This window comes from Pristiophorus japonicus, chromosome 10 (assembly GCF_044704955.1).
Source record: "Pristiophorus japonicus isolate sPriJap1 chromosome 10, sPriJap1.hap1, whole genome shotgun sequence".
Lineage (NCBI taxonomy): Eukaryota > Metazoa > Chordata > Chondrichthyes > Pristiophoridae > Pristiophorus > Pristiophorus japonicus.
In genome coordinates this window covers 26,811,225-26,834,697 of record NC_091986.1, presented here as the reverse complement: position 1 = coordinate 26,834,697, position 23,473 = coordinate 26,811,225, and the positions used below count along the sequence as shown (strand labels likewise).

Below are 23,473 nucleotides of genomic sequence, written 5' to 3'. Positions count from 1 at the left end.
TTACTATGTGGGTGACGAATGCTCTTGAACTAATTTCCGACACAATTGTATCTGAAATCCTGGCGGCTATGACATGTAACTGGTAGAGGCCTATCTTATCATTTGACCAAAACTTCAACATATTAAAACAAAACACAGACTTGGGTCACAGTTATTCCATGCATAACTCCACAGTCACAAGTTCAAGCATTTTTCTTTCCCAATGTGAATAAAGACAAGTGCTGTACCATAGGGGTCTCTCCAAGGTGGGCGTGAATCTTCTGCTTGGACTCACAAATCTGCCTCAGAATGAGAATCACCAATTCATTCTCATCTTGGTCATCAGCTGGCTTCAGTTTCTGTCGATACAGATAATTCGTTAATATTACTCATGGATAAGCGTCTCAAAAACCCGCCCACTAGAGGTCGCCAACTGTACTGCAGTTGTTTTCCACATGTTCAAAAAGGTTTCAGCTATAAGGCAGTATTTTTATTGCAATTGTTTTTAGTTACAGTACGTTGACATATGTTACAATCCCAGTGTGCACGCTACAAAAAAACGTGGTGCACTATGACAGTGAGTGAGCTTCAGAGAGTGGTTTGGATAATGGATGACCGAAAACTGATTGCAGGAAATGGCCATGGAGTTAGCAGCCCTCAAATTACAAGACTCCACTCACTCAATGGCAATGCAGACCAGAGAATTGAGTGCATAGGTCATATTATTACACAAATGTAATACAGATCAGTTGCTTTGCGGTACTGAGGAGGAGACAGTCTAGTTCTCTTTTGGTCTCACCTTACATTTTGGGAGCCTTCTACTGTTATTTGAGGGTGTACACTTCCTCTTTTACTCTCTATGGGGTGGCTGGGATAGCCTTCTTTTCCCAGGCAGCATATATCACACCACCTGGGCACTGTCACACAAGTAGAGAAGTAAGCTGACACCCTGAGGAGGGAGGTGTTCAATTGCCAGCCATGGTGTCTCCATGGAAGGGACAATGTGGCTCGCCCAATGGAGCTGGTCGAGTGTGGTCAGTGCTTCGATGCTGGGGATGTTGGCCTGATCGAGAACACTGACGTTGGTGCTTCTATCCTCCAAGTGGATTTGCAGGATCTTGCGGAGACATCGTTGCTGGTATTTCTTCAGCAATTTGAGGTGTCTACTGTATATGGTCCACATTTCTGAGCCATACAGGGGGGCAGGTATCACTACAGCTCTGTAGACCATAAGCTTGGTGACAGATTTGAGGGCCTGATCTTCGAACACTCTTCCTCAGGCGACCGAAGTCCGCATGCTCGACATAAGACTCCCAAAGCAAGCGTTCTACTAGGAACTCCTACACAGCAGGCGATCCCCAGGTGGGCAGAGGAAACGTTTCAAAGACACCCTCAACGCCTCCTTGATAAAGTGCAACATATCCACCAACACCTGGGAGTCCCTGGCCAAAGACGGCCCTAATTGAAGGAAGAACATTGAGAGCATGCAGAAAGCAAGCACATGTAGCTGAAGGAGCGTGCGGCAAACCAGACTCCCTGTCCACCCTTTCCTTCAACCATTGTCTGTCCCACCAGTGACAGAGACTGTAATTCCCGTATTGGACTGTACAGTCACCTGAGAACTCACTTTTAGGGTGGAAGCAAGTCTTCCTCGATTTCGAGGGACTGCCTATGATGATGATGATGGAAGGGAGGATATCCCTTGTGGTGAACAGCATTGCATAGTCCAACACAAGCTTCCAGTCTGTCCTCATGCCAGCTCCAATTTTGGAATGAAGAATTAATTGATAGTGGAATAGGATCTGTGAGGGTTAAAACCAAGGGTGAAGTCATGTCCTTTTGGGTTTCGTCTTTGGCATAAGACTAGACCCATGTTCTTTACATTGCTTTTTTAAGTGCCTTTGTCATCTCACTCAAAGTAATCCTGATACTGGTGTATTATCTGCATATGGGCCCAGTATACATTCCCCATCAATAATCATACTGGGGTAAGCTTTGGGGCTAGAACTAGGAATGCATCAGAGAAGATGGGCAGCGCATCTGTGTTGAGGGTGTATTAAGAAGAATTATTTCTGAATCTTCAGTCTTTACTAGCAAGCAATGTCTTTTCAAAATGTAGCAAAACTGTAACAAGTACTGTGATAATTAACTTAAATGATAGTCACAAATGAATGATCGAATCAGAAATTTCAATTCAATTTTTTGTTAAGAGTTAAAATTATTGTTACAAGGAAGAAGATTTACAAGGATGATACCAGAAATGCGAGGGTTTACCTATCAAGAAAGGATGAGCAGGCTGGGTCTGTTTTCGCTTGAAAAAAGAAGGCTGAGGGTTGACCTAATAGAGACCTTTAAAATTATAAAAGGTTTTGATAGAGTAGATGCAGATAAAGTGTTTCCACTTGTGAGGAAGAGTATAACTAGAGGCCATCAATATAAGATAGTCAACAAGAAAGTCAATAGGGAATTCAGAAGAAACTTCTTTACCCAAAGAGTGGTGAGAATGTGGAACTCGCTACCACAGGTTGAAGCGAATAGTACAGATCATTTAAGGGGAGGCTAGACAAGCACACGAGGGAGAAGCGAATAGAGAGTTATGCTGATAAGAGTTAGATGAGGAAAGACGGGAGGAGGCTCGTGTAGAGCATAAACGCCGGCATGGACTGGTTGGGCCAAATGGCCTGTTTCTGTGTCATATATCATATGTAATTCTATGTAAACCCATACATAATCTATAATCAATATTTATCAACACAGCTTCCAATAATCAATATATAATTTTTTTGAGCCCTTTCTGAAAAGGCTTTATATTGTTACCTGGACACGTTCAAAAATATCGGCTTGTTCATTGTCACTCAAAAGGGAAACGTGCCTTTGTATGGCAAGCTTGGCACGTGGAGGGTAGAGACCTGGGGAAACAGAGGAATGTTGATCAATGTGCTAGTTCATTATTCGATTTGCTTAAACAAGCTGCAATTCTTTCTATTGTTTTGGACTAAACTACCACAAAATTCAGGCACCTGCTTTATACTGCCAGTCACATTATGGTATCAAATCAATCTGTAATATCTATCCTTGTTATGGTTGTCTCGAGGTATAACCTGGTATTAAGCCGCAATGCCTATCATAAACAGAGATGTACAGCAGCAAGTCGCTATGGCTTCTTCACCAGCACCTCACCAGCCCACAATCACCACCACCTAGAAGGACAAGGGCAGCAGGCGCATGGGAACACCATCGCCTTCAAATTCCCCTCCAAGTCACACACCATTCTGACTTGGACATATATCGCCGTTCCTTAATTGTCGCTGGGTCAAATTTCTGGAGCTCCCTCGCAAACAGCACTGTGGGAGTCCCTTCACCACACGGACTGCAGCGGTTCAAGAGGAAGCCCACCATCACCTTCTCAAGTGATGGGTAATAAATGCCGACTTTGCCAGCGATGCCCTCATCCTGAGAATGAATAATTTATTTAAATGCTGAAAAACCTTCTCAGTGCTCGCCGGTAGTGTAAACCCTGAAATGTTACCTTATCAGAACAAAAGTGGTTTTTGCACTCGCTTGCAGGTATCAGACCATTTTCATACTTTAAACACTCAGAAAATGAAGCACAAATGGAATGCTGGAATAATTTATTTTCAAAGCTCGACACTTGTTTTTAAACAAATTTCTCGTAGCCTGAACCATATAAGTTTCCTGAACAGTGTTATATTTCTGCTCCAATTTTCTCTCCTACGCTAATGGAGACTCATGTTGTAGTGCCTCAGAGGAACAAAAGTGGGAAATTCAGCTCCTCGGATCTATTCTGCCATTCAATTAAGATTGTGTCTGACCTGTATCTCAACTGCATTTACCTAACAAAAATCTATCCAGATGTAATCTAACCAGAGCTTTATATCACTGGAACATAAATTCCAACCCTTCCTATCCCAGCCCCCTTGAGATAAATGCAAATATTCCATTCGCCTTTTTAATTATTTTTGTACCTGTGCACTAGCTTTTAGTGATTTCTGGACGTGGATCCCTAAATCTCTCTGCTCCTCCACAGTTCCTAACTACTCACCATTTAGAAAATACTCTGTTCTATCTTTCTTAGGGCCAAAGTTGATGGCCTCACACATCCCCACACTGAACTCCATCTGCCACAGGTTTGCCCACTCATTCAATCTATCAATGTATCTTTGCAACTTTCTGCTCCCATCTACTCTACCTGCTGTGCCACCTAACTTAATGTCGTCAACAGGTGACTTTGAGTTATGACTCCACAGGCTGGAGTGTACCCTGTCTAGGTGGCCATTCTTTATGTGTGAACCCAGACAGTAAGTATTGGCATACTATCTGATTAAAGTGGTAAGAGTGAAAAGGGGGTATTCACGGCCGAGCTTTGTCCTGTCCTTGAGGGTGGTGAGTTGGGGCAGAAGCCCCAGCTGATTTTCAAATATTCCTCGCCCTGGAATGAAGAGCCACCACTGGTGTCCCAGCTCAGATCAGCTAATCAAGTAAAGTGCAAGAGTCAACAACAGGACCTTCTTAATCTATATGGCCCAAATTTATACATGTGTCTTTACCCAAAGAGTAATTGGCAGAGCTCTTCATTGTGTTCATATTCCTTTTTAATAGAGTTTATAACTATTTTACAGCTGAGTACCAGATTTCGGTTTATCCCAAAAAGCATTTGTGCCTTTCACATTCTCAAAACATTTAAAGAGCTTCACAGTCAACTTTCCTTTTAAGTGTTTTAAGTGTTATTATCTAGGTAGCCAATTTGTACACAGCAAGTTTGAACAAATAATAAAACGTTAAATTACCAAATATGGTATTGGCTGAGGGAAAATTGTTGGCCAGGATACTGGGAGAACTCCCTTGCTCTTCCTTCACTAGTGTCATGGGATCTTTTATGTCCACCTGAGGAGAACCCCTGGGCCTCTGTTTTACATCCCATCTGAATGGTGGCACCTGGGACACTGCAGCACTCCCTCAGTACTGCACGTCCACCAGTTGACCTCAGCATTCCGAGGCCGGGAACATTCAAAGCAAATTGGCCGAGATTTTCCTCTTCAGTGGAAAGCCTGCTAGAACTGCTGCGGGGCAGGTTTTGTGCCACTCGTGTCCCCAGACATTGACCTGGCGGATAGCCAGGGTTTACTCTATTTGCATTTTTTGGTAGGATCCTGCTCTGCTGGGATCTTCAGCAATGTCGGGAAGCCTACCTCTTGAAGGGGAGGGCGGGGGTTGGTGGGGGGGGGTGGGTGGGGCTGGGCTATGGAAGAGTGGAATATTGCCTATGCAAGCCTCAGTCATCTGCAGCAGGAGAGCACTGGCTGCTTCCAGGGCAGCTGAAGAAGTGGACACGTATTTCAACACATTGAGAGAGTGCGATCGATCCCTCCATGATTCATTGCACTTGACTGGTGGGGAGGGGGAGGGGAGCCATTTAAAACTTAAACCCCATCTCCTGAGCAATACTGAATGTCAAAACACAATGGGGGTTCCTGACGTTGAACATTACCACAGTGGTAATGAAGGAAAATATATCAGATATCCTATTTTCCTCCAATAATGTGCTATTTAAATTCACCCACCCACATATTTTGTGTCTGCCATCACTTCTGGAGAGAAATACAACCAATGGGGAGCCAGCAAAATGGCCAGTGGCCGAGTTGCCGCCTGCATTTTGGAACTGCCTGAAAGTGGGCTGTAAAGGAGATTTAGAATTACAATTTAGAAGTAGAAGGAATATTTTACAATATCATTTGATACACTCAGAAAATTAAGTACTGATTCCGAGAAGCTGCAGTTGGAGATGAGAGTTAGCTGGCCGGCGCCTCATATTTACCTTCAATCCGTTCACAGAGTTTATGCAAGTAATGCATGGGACACGCCTCACACAGTTTAATCTGAGTCTTCGCGTTCTGCAAGGCAGCAGCAGTGCTAAAAGCCTGCTTCAAGGTCAGCATGACTTCATCCACCTGTCAAGGGGCACAGTTCAAATGAATCACTGCACAAAGCAAGTATCTACTGCTCAAGAAAGAGCACAAACCATTTTTTTTACTATACCAACAACAACTTGAATTTATACAGCACCTTTAACGTAGTATAATGTCCCAATGCGCTTCACGGGAGCAAGATCAAACAAAATTTGTCACCAAGCCATATAATGAGTTATTGAGACAGATGACCAAAAGCTTGGTAAAATAGGTCAGCTTTAAGGAGCTCCGTAAAGGAGAAGTAGAGAGGTGGAGAGGTTTAGGGAGGGGGTTCCAGAGCCTAGGACCTACGCAGCATGGCCATCAATGGTGCAGCATTAAAATTGGGGATACGCAAGAAGCCAGAAATAGAGGAGCACAGAGATCTCAAAGGGTTGTGGGGCTGGAGGAGGTTACAGAGAGAGGAAGGGGCGAGGCCATGGAGGGATTTGAAAACAAGGAGGAGAATTTTAAAATTGAGGCGTTGCAGGACTGGAAACGAATGAAGGTCAGCGAGCACAGGGGTGACGGGTGAGCAGTATGGTGTGAGTTAGTATACGGGCAGCAGAGTTTTGGATGAGTGCAAGTTTATGGAGGGTACAAGGTGGGAGGAGAGCATAAATAGAATATCCTTTTATTTTTCAAAACTATTTAATTAATGTGAGTGGATGACAACACTGGGCTCATAGCTGTAAAGACACACTTAAACCTGACAGTTGTGAGAGAACAGTGTTAATAAATACTGTTAAAATAATAAAGTCCTGCAGCACATTGGATTAAACACAGCATATATGTTAGCTTAGCTCTCTCACACAGTCATTCTTAGCAGCTAACTCCCATGAAGATGTTATCAACATTTCCTGTTTAAACGAGCATCAAACAATAAATAAGGGAGGAAATCATACAAATATTCAAGTTAATCATGTTAATTCATGACTTATAAAAGAAATCATGATGGTGTGTTCTCATGCCTTGAGGTTTTGTTGGCTTGGTATTTATTTCATTTTTGTCTGACAACCAGAATGGTCACTTCTGCAAACAGGCAGTTTCTTGTTAGTCAACTGTGCCATTCCATAACAACAACGTGTATTCAAATAGCACCCTTAACATAGTGAGATATCCCAAGGCGCTTCGCAGGAGTATTATGAGACAAAAAATGACACCGAGCCACATAAGGACAAATTAGGGTAATGACCAAAAACTTGGTCAAAGACGTAGGATTTAAGGAACGTCTTAGAAACATAGAAACATAGAAAATAGGTGCAGGAGTACGCCATTCGGTCCTTCAAACCTGCACCACCATTCAATAAGATCATGGCTGATCATGCAACTTTAGTACCCCATTCCTGCTTTCTCTTCATACCCCTTGATCCCTTTAGCCGTAAGGGCCATATCTAACTCCCTTTTGAATATATCTAACAAACTGACCTCAACAACTGGTAGAGAATTCCACAGGTTCACAATTCTCTGAGTGAAGATGTTTTTGCTTATCTCGGTCCTAAATGGCTTACCCCTTATCCTTAGACTGTGACCCCTGGTTCTGGACTTCCCCAACATCGGGAACATTCTTCCTGCATCTAACCTGTCCAATCCCTTCAGAATTTTATATATTTCTGTGACATCCCCTCTCATTCTTCTAAATTCCAATGAATATAAGCCTAGTCGATCCAGTCTTTCTTCATATGTCAGTCCTGCCATCCTGGGAATCAGTCTGGTGAATGTTCACTGCACACCCTCAACAGCACGAATGTCCTTCCTCAGATTAGGAGACCAAAACTAAACACAATATTCGAGGTGTGGCCTCACCAAGGCCCTGCACAACTGCAGCAAGACTTCCCTGCTCCTATACTCAAATCCTCTTGCTATGAAGGCCAACATGCCATTTGCCTTCTTCACCTCCTGCTGTACCTGCATGCCAACTTTCAATGACTGATGTACCATGACAACCAGGTCTCATTGCACCTCCCCTTTTCCTAATCTGTCACCATTCAGATAATTTCTGCTGCCTTGTTTTTGCCACCAAAGTGGATAACCTCACATTTATCGACACTATACTGCATCTGCCATGCATTTGCCCACTCATCTAACCTGTCCAAGTCACCCTGCAGCCTCTTAGCATCCTCCTCACAGCTCACACTGCCACCCAGCTTAGTGTCATCTGCAAACTTGGAGATATTACATTCAATTCCTTCGTCTGAATCATTAATGTATATTGTAAATAGCTGGGGTCCAGCACTAAACCTTGCGGTACCCCACTAGTCACTGCCTGCCATTCTGAAAAGGACCCGTTTATTCCTACTCTTTGCTTCCTGTCTGCCAACCAGTTCTCTATCCACATCAATATATTACCCCCAATACCATGTGCTTTAATTTTGCACACTAATCTCTTGTGTGGGACCTTGTCAAAAGCCTTTTGAAAGTCCAAATACACCACATCCATTGGTTCTCCCTTATCGACTCTACTAGTTACATCCTCAAAAAATTCGAGAAGATTTGTTAAGCATGATTTCCTTTTCATAAATCCATGCTGACTTGGACCGATCATGTCACTGCTTTCCAAATGCGCTCCTATTACATATTTAATAATTGATTCCAACATTTTCCCCACTACCGATATCAGGCTAACCGGTCTATAATTCCCTGTTTTCTCTCTCCCTCCTTTTTTAAAAAGTGGGGTTACATTAGCTACCCTCCAATCCATAGGAACTGATCCAGAGTCTATAGAATGTTGTAAAATGACCACCAATGCATCCACATCCTTAACTACTCTGGGATGCAGACTATCAGGCCCTGGGGATTTATCGGCCTTCAATCCCATCAATTTCCCTAACACAATTTCCTGACTAATAAGGATTTCCTTCAGTTCCTCCTTCTCGCTAGACCCTCGGTCCCCGAGTATTTCCGGAAGGTTATTTGTGTCTTCCTTAGTGAAGACAGAACCAAAGTATTTATTCAACTGGTCTGCCATTTCTTTGTTCCCCATTATAAATTCACCTGATTCTGACTGCAAGGGACCTACATTTGTCTTCACTAATCTTTTTCTCTTCACAATTCTATAGAAGCTTTTGCAATCAGTTTCTGATTCCAAATAAATTTCTCCCAGTCCTCAGGTTTCTGGCCAATTTATATGCCTCTTCCTTGGATTTAACACTATCCCTAATTTCCCTTGTTAGCCACGGTTGAGCCACCTTCCCCGTTTTATTTTTACACCAGAGAGGGATGTACAATTGTTGAAGTTCATCTATGTGATCTTTAAATGTCTGCCATTGCCTAACCACCGTCAACCCTTTAAGTATCATTCGCCAGTCTATCCTAGCCAATTCACGTCTCATACCTTCGAAGTTACCTTTCTTTAAGTTCAGGATCCTAGTCTCTGACTTAACTGTGTCACTCTCCATCTTAATGAAGAATTCTATCATATTATGGTTACTTATCCCCAAGGGGCCTCACACAACAAGACTGCTAATTAATCCTTTCTCATTACACAACACCCAGTCTAGGATGGCCAGCTCTCTAGTTGGTTTCTCGAAAACCATCCCTTATACACACCAGGAAATCCTCCTCCACCGTAATGCTAGCAGTTTGGTGAGCCCAATCTATATGTAGATTAAAGTCATGCATGATAACTGCTGTAACTTTATTGCACGCATCCCTAATTTCCTGTTTGATGCCATCCCCAACCTCACTACTATTGTTTAGTGGTCTGTACACAACTCCCACTAGCACTTTCTGCCCTTTGGTGTTCTGCAGCTCTATCCATGCAGATTTCTCATCATCCAAGCTAATGTCCTTCATTACTATTGCGTTAATCTCCTCTTTAACCAGAAACGCTACCCCATCTCCTTTTCCTTTCTGTCTATCCTTCCTGAATATTGAATACCTCTGGATGTTGAGTTCCCAGCCTTGGTCACTCTGGAGCCATGTCTCCGTAATCCCAATTACATCATATCCGTTAACAGCTGTCTGCACAGTTAATTCATCCACCTTATTACGAATGCTCCTTTAGGCTTGTTTTTTTAACACTCTTTGTCCTTTTAGAATTATGTTGTAATATGGCCCTTTTTGACTTTTGCTTTTGATTTCTCTGCCCTCCACTTTTACTTATCTCCTTTTTACCTTTTGCTTCTGCCCCCACTTTAGTTGCCTCTGTCTCCCTGCATAGATTCCCATTCCCCTGCCATATTAGTTTAAATCCTCCCCAACAGCACGAGCAAACACTCCCTCCACGACATCGGTTCCAGTCTTGAAGGAGGAAAGAGAGGTAGAGAGGTGGAATGGTTTAGGCAGCGAGTTCCAGAGCTTGGGGCCTAGGCAACAGAAGGCACGGCCACCAATGGTTGAGCGGTTTTATTCGGGGATGCTCAAAAGGGCAGAATTAGAGGAATGCAGACATCTCGGGGGGTTGTGGTGTTGGAGGAGATTACAGAGATCGGGAGAGGTGAGGCCATGGAGGGATTCAACTTGGGAGTCCTTCATATGGGAGTAACCATCATGTGAAAAAATGGGTTAGATGATAAGTCAATGGTAGGACTTTGTGTGAAAAGTCCTGCCGTTCGATAGGCAAAAGCAACCAGTAGGATAAGTGTAATACACACAATTGCCCGTGCTTGAAAAGGATACTAATTCTGATAGGCGATTGCTTATTACTAACAAGTTCTTTGAAGCACATTTTTTACTTTATTAACTTAATTAGAAAAAAAAAGAAATGGAAAGATGCCAAACTTGGAGGGAACTCTGATTTAATTATCATCCAAAATGGGCCACCTGTGAAACATTTTTTACTGTATAAATATACGATAGTCACAAATAAATCCAATATAGAATTCGGGAAAAAGTGTGGAATTTGCTACCACATTAAACAATTGAGGCAAATAGCATAGATACATTTCAGGGGAAGCTGGAGAAGTGCATGAGGGATAAAGGAATAGAAGCATATACTGACAGGGTTATAAAAAGTAGGATGGGAAGAGGCTCGTGTGGAGCATAAACACTGGCATAGACCTGCTGGGCTGAATGGCCTGTTGGCGCGCTGTAAATTCTTTGTAATATGTATCTGTAAACATACCGATTCATTTCTGGTCATTGTGCAGTGAACACTAGTGGACCCCCTGTGACATTGCTCAAAGCCAGGACCTGGAGTGTGGTTTCTGATGTTCACCGCAGTCCCACAACTGTGGATTGTCTCTCAGTGTAGCACAGCAAACTTATCAAAACAACATAAACCACATGACTGAGTAAAATATCACGCACCTTACCAATAGTGAACGATACAAATATAAGCTATAATATTTGTTGTTCTATTTACCAACCACTTTAATCTGCAAAAAAAAATGATTCACCCCTCCCTTCTATGTACTATGGTGGACTTGAAGTTTACTCAAGATGCAACCTCTTTATTTATTATTCTCGCCTCCCTCCGCAAACGTTTCCTTTCCTTTTCTCAGATGTATATTATATATTGCATCAACCCCAACAACTTGCATTTATATAGCGCCTTTAATGTAGTAAAACATCCCAAAGCGCTTCGCAGGAGTGTTATCGAACAAAACTTGACACCGAGACACATAAGGAAATATCAGGACAGAGCTTGGTCAATGAAGTATGTTTTAAGGAGCACCTTAAAGGAGGAAAGAGAGGTAGAGAGATGGTGAGGTTTAGGGAGAGAATTTCAGAGCTTAGGGCCTTGGCAGCTTGAAGGCACGACCGTCAATGATGGAACGATGAAAATCGGAGATGCTGAAGAGGCCAGATTTAGAGGAGCGCCGACATCTCGGAAGGTTGTGATGCTGGAGAAGATTATGGAGATAGGAAGGGGCGTGGCCATGGAGGGATTTGAAAACAAGGATGAGAATTTTTTAATTGAGGCGTTGTTTAACTGGGAACTAATGTAAGTCAGCAAGCACAGGGGTGATGGGTGAACGGGACTTAGTGTGAGTTAGGACACGGGCAGCCAAGTTCTGGCTGACTTCAAGTTTACGGAGGGTAGAAATTGGGAGGCCGGCCAGGAGTGCATTGGAACAGTCCAGTGTAGAAGTAACAAGGGCATGGATGAGGGTTTCAGCAGCTAAGGCAGGGACCATGTGACATGAGCTGTTATGATGCACTTTGGGTAATACATTCCATAAGAGAGAGAAAACATTAACCCTAACCCTAATGCATGATGCATTACAGTCTCACACACATTGAATATATCCAATGCAGCTGGAAATCAAAGCACTCAAAGCCCAGGTATAATCTACCTCACGTCTCAAGCTCCTGACTGAAGGAAAGGCTTATGTGGTGATAAGCACTGCCTGGAAGATTCAACAGTAACTTTCAAAAATTATTGGATAAATACGTGAAGGGAAAAAATTGTTAAATGAGCAATTTCATCCTTTGATTCTTAGCATACCAGATTAAAATAGAACTAATCTCTAGTCCACAGCAATCATAACCAGCCTCTTAAAGAAACACTAGGTCACCACTGAGTAGACTGTATTAAATATGCGCTACTGGCCTGTTTTTGTTGCAATGCAAAATAATGACTAAATAAAGTAACTAATGCCTGGTCTTATTTATCACTGAGAAGCCTACTGCCCCTAAAATGAAATAATTCATCTCAAAATAGATTTCTCATCAAAACAAATTAATGCTTCCCACAGCATGGCCCATCAGCTGAAGTTACTTGGTGCTTGACCCTTAAACTGAAGGTCATGGACCAGCTCTCATGCTGAAGTCAAATTTTGTTTTTATTATATGAGACTTTTACCACTGTTTTAAGGATCAGATTTCTCAAGTGTGCCTGTTTATAATTAAGTCCGCTGGTTTATGCTGGCTGAATTAGTGAGATTCCATTGTTAAGTGTGATTTTCGCCAGTGTTTTGGGGATTTAATTTTTATAATTTTGCCCATTTTTCCATGAAAACCGCAAGTCAGTGGTTTCGGTCACACGTTCCAGAGCTTCCTGTTTTCCAACTTAATTTGCTTCCGTTGTGAGTGCTCTCCACCTCAGCAGGGAGAAAGATTTCCTCTGTGCACTGGGTGTAGTGAAATTGTAAATTTAGTTATAAGCAGGTTTGCGATTATTGGGCACACATAATCCACAGTGGTCATGGTCATGGGAATGACACCCAGCTTGCTCTTTTAAGGTCATCGTGGAGCACTATGCAGTTTCTTTATGACAGGAAGAGGTTGCATGCTTTGCAAGATACTTTCCCAAAGTAATCTGAGAACTAATCTTGCTTACTTTGTGCGCCTTACGCTTCTAGGTTAGACACTGCAGCTGCAGCTTTCTCGAGTAGCTGCTTTTGCAAAGTCAGCTATACCCTAACCAGCCAAAAGAGAGAAAAAATGACCTGAGTGCACTCAGTACAACAGTCTGAAAGCCCCTTGGGGCCGAAATTGCCCCCTCCCTTAAGGCCTGTTACCGCCAGAAATTGGCAGCCACGCTGCGGAGTGGAATGGCCGTCGACTTTTCGTGAAGTGGCCGTTGTTTTGAAAATTCCACTCCTGCGGTAACCCGGCGGTGACGAGCTCCCCCCAATACCGCTCCGCTGCTGCCGATCCATCCTAAGTGTGTCATCAGAGCACGCAACCCCAAAGTGCCCCCCAAACGCAAAATTCCGTGCTGAAAATGTTGCCGCCGCCGCTCGGAGCACTGTGCTTGCAGTGCTTATAAAATGGCGGCCGCCATTAAAGGGGAGGATCTACTGCCGCGGCCGCCATCTTAATTTTTCTTATTGGCCACCTGCCATGTTGAGCCGACAATTATGCCCCCCCCTCCGGGTTCGGCCAGGCCCGCCAACAGGCAGCTTGGCACCTCCTCTTGGGTACCAGGCCGCTGGCCCGGCCGAAACCCTCCTTGGTGACCTAACTTAAATAATCGCAGAGCTTGCAGTGGCCCTCCCCTTTAAGTGAAGGGGAGAGACATGGTGGCGCGCCAGCGTGATGAGGTCATCAGCGCTACGCTGATGAGTGACACCGGCGACACTCCAGCCGCCCCCCACTTCCGCCCTTCTACTTACCAAACTTCGGCTCACTGCCGCACTTCAACACCCATTATGACCGATTTCCCGGCTGCTCGGGAAAAAAAGCCAAAGAGCAGAATTTCGAGCAAGAGGCTACCACATTTACCACTGTGGTAAAAACAGTCGCAACATGGTAGGCGTGCTGCATTTTCGGCGGGGGTCAATTTCGACCCCCTAATATCCAACATATGCACGCCAAATACATTTTACCTGAAAGAGACCAGTAACCCGGTCATATTAGTTCTGGTAATTATTGTCTAATTGGCTTGTGATGACAGCCAGTTTTAAGCTCAGCAGTACATAATTTTCACATTGTGGTCCAACTTCTGATCAAGTTTTACTCTAAAAGGTGAGATGCACAATTGCCACTTTACAGAAGGGACTTACCAGCGATTCATTGGCACACTGAAACACGTAGCAAACGTACTGATTTAGTCCCGGTTCGACACTTTCTCGACAAATGAACCCAAAATGGTCAACGTGTTTTATACCCTGGAAGGACAACGTTAAAAGATGTCGGTTAGATATAAGGGAATCAGTAAAAAACAGTAGCAGCAACTTCTGAAAGTCTTCCTATCGGTAACGACCAGAGTTAAACTTCTTGTTCCGACTGTCCCTGGCTGAGCTCTGTTGTTATGCCACCTAACAAGGATTGGCTTCACTTATAGACTGCTGACTGCTCCTTCCCCCACACTCCATTGGCTGTCCAACACCTCCATCCTCACGACGCACCTCCTTCCCACATCAATTGGAAAGAAAACAGACTCTCCATTCTCCAATGGGATAATTATTGACTGTCAACCAAAGAGCCTTTTTTCCCCCATCTCCAATATTTGTATAATTAATAAATGAAATTTTGTTGATATTGTACTTGGGCAAGAATATCAACCCTACACCCAAGCACAAACTCTCATTTTAATGACTGGTTCAAAGAAAAACAACAGAAAGGTCATTTAATCGAGCCTCGAAATATATTCTAAATGTCACTCTGAGGATCAACCCAGTTTAGACTCTGCAGTCATAAACTCAAACTTGCCGACAAATTATTTGTAACATTTCCAGCTGCCAAGTTTTTTTTTCAGGTTTTCAAAGGATTTTATGATATTGGCAGTAACTGGGCTCATGAGGGAAGCCATTACCAAACAGCCAGCAAGAATGACACAAGCTAGAGTCAAAAATAGTTTCCAAGCAGAATTTACAGTCGGTCCAGGCAAAGTCACGTGAACTGGATTGAGGAGATTCAACATAATTTGCACCATCACATCAGGTGTTTGTAGGGTTGTCAACTCTGATTGGATGTATTCCTGGAGGTTTGATTGCATGAGATCCCACCTCCCATCACTTCTCCCACACACTCCATTGGTTGTCCAACACCTCCATCCTCACGCCCCAGCTCCTTCCCACGCCAGTGGAAAGTAAACAGGCTCTTCATTACCCGATGGGATGATTCTTGACTGACAATCAAACAGCCTTTATTCTTCCATCTTCAATATTTGTGCAACAAATAAATGAAAGTGTTCATAGAAAAAAAAAAGCAAATTTCTATTACTACCCCTATGATTTTTCTCTTGGATAGCTTAGAGCAATGTCCTGGAGATTCCAGGGCAATCCTGGAAGGTTGGCAACTCAGGTGTTTGTAAGTTTTGCAAAATGATCTTTCATGGAAAAATAGAGGCTCTTCTAGTTACCATAGAATGGTTACAGCACAGAACGAGGCCATTCGGCCCGTCGAGCCCGTGCCGGCTCTTTGCAAGAGCACCTCAGCTAGGCCCACTCCCCCGCCCTTCCCCCGTAGCCATGAAAATTCTTTTCCTTCAGGTACTTATCCAATTCCCTTTTGAAAGCCATGTTTGAATCTGCTTTCAGGCAGTGCATTCCAGATCCTAACCACTCGCTGCGCAAAAAAGTTTTCCCCCGTGTCGCCTCTGGTTCTTTTGCCAATCACTTTACATCTGCTGGACCCATTTTTCCAGAGATTAACTGTCCACTCCTCAGCCCTCAGCACTTAACAATTTCTTAGGAATGAGCGGCAGACCATACTAGGAACCAGGACTGAGCAATAAACCATCATGCATCTGTATCCATGCCACAAACAAGACTGCAGCCTTGTCAAGGAAATCAGTCAAACTGAGGCGATTTTATTTATTTTGATCTTTAAATAAAATGTAAAATAACTAATCGCAAAGTGTCAGTGGAAAACTGAAAGAAAAATCGCCAGAAGAGATAATCCTGGAACGCACCTCTAACCACTCCTGGTTCTGAAAATTATAACAATTGAGAACAGTGCCTAATTTTACCAATTACTGGGCTCAATTTTCTCCAGTATTCGCTCTGTTTTTTTTTGGAGAGTAGGTTGCTTTTCCTGGCCTGACTTAAAAATCCCCAGTTCCCCCAATCAATTTGCACCAGCGTAACTAACTTAGTCACGTTTTTTTTAGGTAAGTTTTTTTTTCTCAAAAGGGAGCGTTACCAGCCACCTACGCCAATTCTGCCCATTTAGGCAACTTTGGACAGCAGATAGTTACTCCATTTCTACTTAGACCGGCGTATGTGGCCACTTGAGAAAACCCTTGCGGAGAGTTAAAGAAATCGGCGCAGGTAAGTACATCAGAGGCCATTCGGCCTGGGATAGGGGTGAGAAGCAGAGAGGACCTGGACCTGAACCAACCAAACCTTAGCAATGTTCAATATATCAACGCGGAGTGCATTTGCAAACAAAAACTACGAACGGGACTTTGAAAAATAAAATCTATTCAAGAGAAACACCACTTCTCAAAGGGAACAGGCTTGGAAAATCATCCTTCGCACAATTAAAATAATCAAAGAAATAATCATTGCCGCAATTCTATAAGAAATAAAAAATTGAAGTCGCACCTTCAGCATCAAACTCCAATTCACCTTTCTGCACTCCGCCCGGGAGGGCAGCAGGCCGGTGCAGGAGGCCACTCGGCCTGGGCTAGGGGCGGGAGGGAGCGAACTGGCCGGCATTGGGGCCACAGGCGGTGGCAAGTCAACATAGAGGCTGGCAGGTGGGGGGGGCGGGGGGAGAGGGAGCATACAGACCCTCCCAACAATCCGGTAAACAATAGCACGCCATATAGCCCCTTTAACAATAAGCACAGTCACAATATTGTGTATGTCCTAATGTAATTAATCTCTTGTTAAGGAATATGAAAGAGGTAGTGTGAGTGGCTTCAACAATGAGGCCATTTTGCATCAATGCAGTCCCTCAACTATTCCCTCAGCCGTGGTATTTTGAACAAACAATCTTCAGTCCCTTAACAATATGGTGATTGCGGCGTTCGCTGTACTGATGACATTACCTGTTGCAGCGCAGTTTGTAGGCTGGGAGCTCGACACTGTAGTGAACGCATGGCTTTGGCAGGTTCGCCACTTCAAAAGCAGTTTGAACACAGCCTTTCACTCAAGGGTGGTGCTGAACTGCCACTGCGCATGCGCAAACGTCCCGGCACAGTTTTCCGGCGCAGACCGCAGGCTCCGCCCCCGAGGCGACTGGCCACGCTGCTCGGGTCCAGAGTCGAGGCCAAACATCAGCGAAAGTCCGAAGATTTTTTTCTGGAGCACCTACTGGCGTAATGAAGTGGCGCAACTCGGGCAAGTACGCTAAACAACGGGCTAGGGGAAAATTGAGCCCGTAGTGACTAAATAAAAAGTGAAGATAAACACCGAGAAAGCCAGATAACTACAAACCTGAGAACACGAGGAAATATTTTTGAAATTCTTTTCAAGTACAACTGTTTTGGTATCGGGGCTGATGAGGTTAACTTCAAACCGACCGACCTACGGAAACAAAACACAGAAATGAGTCCCTTTGAAAATAAAACAAGCAGCCTGTGTTTCAGTCAGTACACCCACGCAACCACAGGACGAATGTCGTGAGGATCCTCATTGTGTTGAAAGCGAATGACATTGCCTTGAAATAAGTATATTTACAGCTCTGTCCCGTGACCACCACGTGTTTGATGAAAGAACAAAGATTTCTTGGTGACACAAACATACACAGGGGTAGCTGTAGCCAGCTTTCAGATCTCTTTCATTTAAAGAGACAGCGACCAAACAAATATAATTATCACGGGACTGTATTTAAAAGCAAAAAACATTTGTAAAACAGATTATTTTTGTTTTGCCATTTCTCTTTCTCCTTCGGCCTCACCAACCTATGCCCACCCCCCCCCCCCCCCCGAGATATCTGCACTCCTCTAATTCTGCCTTCTTGAGCATCCCTGATTATAATCGCTCAACCATTGGTGGCCGTACCTTCAGCTGCCGAGGCCCCAAGCTCTGGAACTCCCTGCCTAAACCTCTCTACCTCTCTTTCCTCCTTGAAGATGCTCCTTAAAACCTACCTCTGACCGAGCTTTTGGTCACCTGCCGTAATTTCTTCTTATGTGGCTCGGTGTCAATTGTCTATCTTATCATCATCATCACAGGCGATCCCTCGAAACGAGGATGACTTGCTTTCAAGTCAAAAAAGGATAAATTTACATGTGTTCCAATGAAGGACCTAAAATTCCAGGTCCTGAACTACAAGCTGAAGGGTGGAAGATGCCTGTGCGTGGGTTTTTTTAACGTGTTGCACACCAGCCATCACTCGGGCTTGACAGAGCTGGGTCTTGGTCCAGTGGCAAGGTTTACCCATGACGACTGGAGACCTGCAGTGTGGGCCAGCCCGTGCTGCCCCTGGGCCCCTGGCCCCGAACTCACGCCTCCTGTGAAGCGCCTGGGGACGTTTTACTCCATTAAAGGTGCTATATAAATATGAGTTATTGTTCCCGTTCTCCTTTTTCCTTAATCTCCTTGTGGTGCGTATGATCTACGGCTCACACTGCAGGTATGCAAGCAACCTGCTCCATCCACTTAGAGGTATATGAGAATCCCAAATGGAAACTGCTGATATAAACAATCACAGCGCATGGTCAGGACAACTTAAAGAGCCCTCTGCGTTAGATATGGTGGAGGAGAAGCATTGAAATAGTCATATGTCACTTGCACCACAATGATGCAGTGACGTAAGCAATTAATATTTTGGTTTGTGATTGGAATAATTAGATCGTCGTGTTCAACACTGATTTTATAATGACAGCCGTTGTTAAGTAATTAAATCATGACTTCAAGCTGTTTGAACTCCACTAGGTTCTAAACAGTGAATGGACATGTTTAGATGCATGACGAATGGATTATTTTTATTCATGTGTTTGTACGGCAATCAATCAGCTGGTTAGATACGCGGTACGCATGAACTACAAAGCTGCAAATCTGAAATAATTTGCACGCATTTATAGATATTATCAACATCATAAAAATAAATGTGAGAATAAAGGGCACTTAAAACTGCAGTGCCCCAGTCGTGTGTGGCTATCAGGCACTCTTCTACAGGGAAGGAAGGAAGTTTCGACAGGCACGAGGGTCAGTAACCAAAGGATCATTGGCAAAAGTCCAGGGAGGAAATGAGGAGAATTTTGTTTACACAGCGAGTTGTTATGATCTGGAATGCACTGCCTGAAGGGGTGGTGAAGCAGGGAATTGAATATATACTTGAAAAGAAGAAATATGCAGGGCTATGGGGAAAGAGCAAGGATGTGGGACTATCTCGATAGCTATTTCAAAGAACCGACATGGGCACGATGGGCTGAATAGCCTTCTGCTGTGTTGTCTGTCTATGAGAGCTGGAGGTTGAGTTGGCAGAGGCCTGAGAGCAGGTTCGGTGTATGTCTATTTAGTCAGGGCGATTGGAGACCTGCAGCAGAGCAGGTCTCCAGTCGTCCTGGTTAATCCTTGCTACTGGATAAAGGCCGAGCTCTGTCAAGCCCGTGCGGTGGCTGATGTGCAATGGCATAGGCATCTTCCACCCCTTCAATTGGAGTTCAGGACTGGAACATCGGGTCCTTCATTGAAACATCTATGAACTCATCCCTGTTGGTTTGGAAGCAAGTCATCCTCGTTCGAGGGACCGCCTGCCTATGATGATGATTTAGCCAGGGGAGTGATGCACATCAGAGGTGATGGGAAAACTAGAAAATAGGATAAATGAACATAAATGTAAAATTACTTATTCAAATAGTGCAGTGCCTCAAGCATTCTGCGGGTAGCCTAGAAGAAAGAAAAATCACATTCCTAAGGGGATCTGTTGTTTAAGGTTGTCACTTTTTTATAGGCAACGCAGCTAATTGGGCAGTGGGATTTTGTACACTGACAGTACTGGCCTGCGCTGGTGTTGGTGAAGGTGTGGGAACTGGATCAATAACTAACCACCTGCTTCATGCATCACGCATCGTACAATGTTACTGGCCTGGTTGCTAGTGATGACGCTCACTCAGAATGTGCGAGAGCTTCGGTAGAAAGTCAGATGCCTTGCAACGAAACAGATAATGGGGCAGCCACTGATATTTCGGTTTTCTCACCCTGTGACTGGCTGATCCTGCCCACTAGCTGGAAAATCTCCCACAACTTTCCCAGAGAAGCTGGATGAGGCAGAGCTGGCGTCACCTTGGGAATGAGCAGCATTCCCCAGCCATGTCCCACTGCTGTGGGACATTCCCTCAACATGTCTGATGGGGCTGTAGGAAGCAATGTGGTCTGTGAATCCCTGCCGCAAGGCTCTATCACTGTGATCCCCCCCCCCCCCCCCCCACCCGCCTGCTGCCAGCATGTTGAAGCTGGACAGGAAAACATTAGCAGCAGTGTGAGTATTCACGAGAGTAGAGCTCCCAACAACACTGCTTTGGACCCATGCCTCTATAAATGTTCACGGAGCAATCACACCAGCTGTGGCAAGACTGCAATCCGGAGAAGATTCGCTCGGCCAATATGACGAGTGGACTCCTTGCCTCCTGGTCACAGTGCTTTAGATAGGCTGCAATGATCCCTGTCGATCCTCCTGCTCAGACAGCAGTCACCTTTTACAAGCAGGGCCTGTAGGCTCCAAATCTTTTCGCATCTGTAGCGGGAGGAGGAAGTTGCTTGAGAAAACATAACACAACAACAAGCATTTATATAGCACCTTTAACATACAAAAATATCCCAAGGTGCTTCGCAGGAGCGTAATCGGACAAAACATTGACAAAACACGGCAAAGAATTTCACTGGATACAGCAAATCTTCACAAGTGCCTTTAAGATGTGTCTACACCAGCAACCCCAGCAATCGTTACCTAGCTTTGTCAGGATTCAGAAGTGTCCAGTTCTTTGTCTAAAATTGTCCACAGCAGCACCAAGGGAAATCAGCTAATTAAGACCCTTATTGATGACTTCATTCATCTGACTGAAATATGCTGATGGGCATCCATGTTTGTTTGCTATTCAAACCATGGAATCAAATAGCACAGAAGGAGGCCATTCGGCCCACCGTGCCTGTGCTGGCTCTTTGAAAGAGCTGTCCGATTAGTCCCACTCCCCTGCTCTTTCCCCCTAGCCCTGCAATGTTGTCCCCTTCAACTATTTATCCAATTCCCTTTTGAAAGTTACTATTGAGTCTGCTTCCACCGCCCTTTCAGGCAGATCATGACAACTCGCCGCGCAAAAACAATTCTCCGCATCTCCCCTCTGGACACATACGTCGCAAGCATTAAATAGCAATACTACATAAGAAGCCTTTTCGTTGCTTAGTGATTGGAGGACATCACCACGAAAGGGAAATTTTCAAATGTGTGTAAAAAAAAAATGTTAAACGCAAATTAAACGGGAGGCCAGGTTTCCTGCATGCCCTGCCAACTTTAATTTACATACGGGGACCTCGGCTTCTCGCACACAGCCAGCTAGATTTCTGTAACTACCGGGGTTTTCGAGATGTGTAAAGCCCGCCCACATGCAGTTAAAAACAAAATGGAGGTTAAAGAGGCTTCCAGCCTCATTATAATATTCAAATTGAGGTCCTGCCTCCTGGAAGTGAGGTGGATGCCCGCCCGCTGTCCTGCCTCTGTTAAAATCGGAAGTGGGCGGGATGGAGGCAGGTTCAGGTCGGGTATCCGATTTTTATCAATTTAACTACCCCCATACCCCCAACCCATCTGTTTTTTCAGGTTAAAATTCCGCGGAAAAAGTCCAAAGAAAGTAAATCAGCAATTTAAAATCGCATGGTCATTTGCCATATTCCCCCTCAGCAATCTGTGCATGGGCAGGCGTGGCAATATGCCAGCACACAATGATCCCCATCAACACGGCTGCTTTGCATCAATCTCAGCACCCCCAATCTCTGCACGAGGAGAGATCTTTCAGTGCCTCTCCATCCAGCATTATTCGAGCTCACAATGTTTGCTGATTTCAGTATTTGTACCCATTTATCTTCTATGGTACATATTCCTTCACAAAAAGTACTAAGGCTGACGACTCCCAGCTCCACCTCACTACCACTTCTCTCGAGCCCTCCACAATCTCTAAATGATCAGACTGCTTGTCCGACAACCAGTTCTGGACGAGTAGAAATGTTCTCCAACTAAATGTCGGGAAGACCGTAGCCATTGGGGCCAAAATTCAGCGTCCCGATCAGGCCCATTACCGCCGGAAAGCAGCGGCCATGCGGCGGTGTCGAATGGCCGCCGATTTGTAGTCAAGTAGCCGCCGCCGCTCAAGGAATACTGCCCCGCTAGTTTTTTCCGGCGGTCCCCACTACTGCCCCGTTGCTGCCGAACCCTCCTAAGAGCGTCATTAAAGCGCGTCCCGCCCCGCAAGCAAAATTCACCTGAGAAAATCTTCCGGCTGCTGCTCGCCATCCCCGGCAGTTTTCTCTGTCGGTGCACTGTGTTTGCAACATGTGTAAAATGGCGGTGTGGTCTCCATTAAAGGGGAGGGCGCACTTCCGCAGCCGCCATTTTTTTTTTTTTAGTTGGCCGATTTCCAGAGGTTCAGCCAGGCCTCCAACAGGCCGCCAACACCCTCTTGGGTACCAAGCCGCTGGCCCGGCCAACCTAACCTAAAAAGCTGCAGAGCTTGCAGTGGCTCTCCTCTTTAGAGATATGTTGACGCAAAAGCGCGATGACGTCACCAGCCCGGCGCTGATGACTGACAGCGGTGGGGAGTCCGTCCCGCCCCCACTTCCGCCGCCCCCCCCCCGCCACCTTCCGCCCCCAGAATGACCAACTTCCGCCCCGCCCCAAAAAAATAACGACAAAGAGGCTGAATTTTGCAAGATGGGCCGCCGCATCCAAAACACAAGAAAAACAGTAGGCGCGACCCGTTTCCGGCGGGGGTGAATTTTGGCCACATTGTCTTTGGTCCCCGCAAAAAACTGCGTTCCTAGCCACCGACTCCATCCCTCTCCAGAGCATCTGCTTGAGGCTGAACCAGACTGTTCACAACCTAGGTGTCATATTTGACCCTGAAATGGGACTTCCGGCTGAGCTTATGGCCACATATCCGTAGCATAACTAAAACCGCCTATTTCCACCTCCGTAACATCGCCTGTCTCCGCCCCTGTCTCAGCTCATCCACTGCTGAAACCCTCATCCATGCCTTTGTTACCTCTAGACTTGACTACTCCAACGCACTCCTGGCTGGCCTCCCACAT

At 44.9% G+C, this 23,473-nt stretch overlaps 1 protein-coding gene across 3 annotated transcripts in view; it reads right to left on the bottom strand.

Moving 5' to 3' along the window:
- The window catches only part of tbc1d4 (TBC1 domain family, member 4), a 336,885-nt gene that overhangs the window by 106,178 nt on the left and 207,234 nt on the right, over window positions 1-23,473 (bottom strand). For all 3 annotated transcript variants that reach the window (XM_070891722.1, XM_070891723.1, XM_070891724.1), the window contains 5 exons: window positions 17,663-17,752; window positions 14,339-14,443; window positions 5,816-5,948; window positions 2,797-2,888; window positions 228-338 (listed from right to left, as the gene is read on the bottom strand). In XM_070891722.1, coding sequence (XP_070747823.1) covers window positions 228-338; window positions 2,797-2,888; window positions 5,816-5,948; window positions 14,339-14,443; window positions 17,663-17,752 — 531 coding nt within the window. The remainder of the gene's footprint in view (window positions 1-227; window positions 339-2,796; window positions 2,889-5,815; window positions 5,949-14,338; window positions 14,444-17,662; window positions 17,753-23,473) is intronic.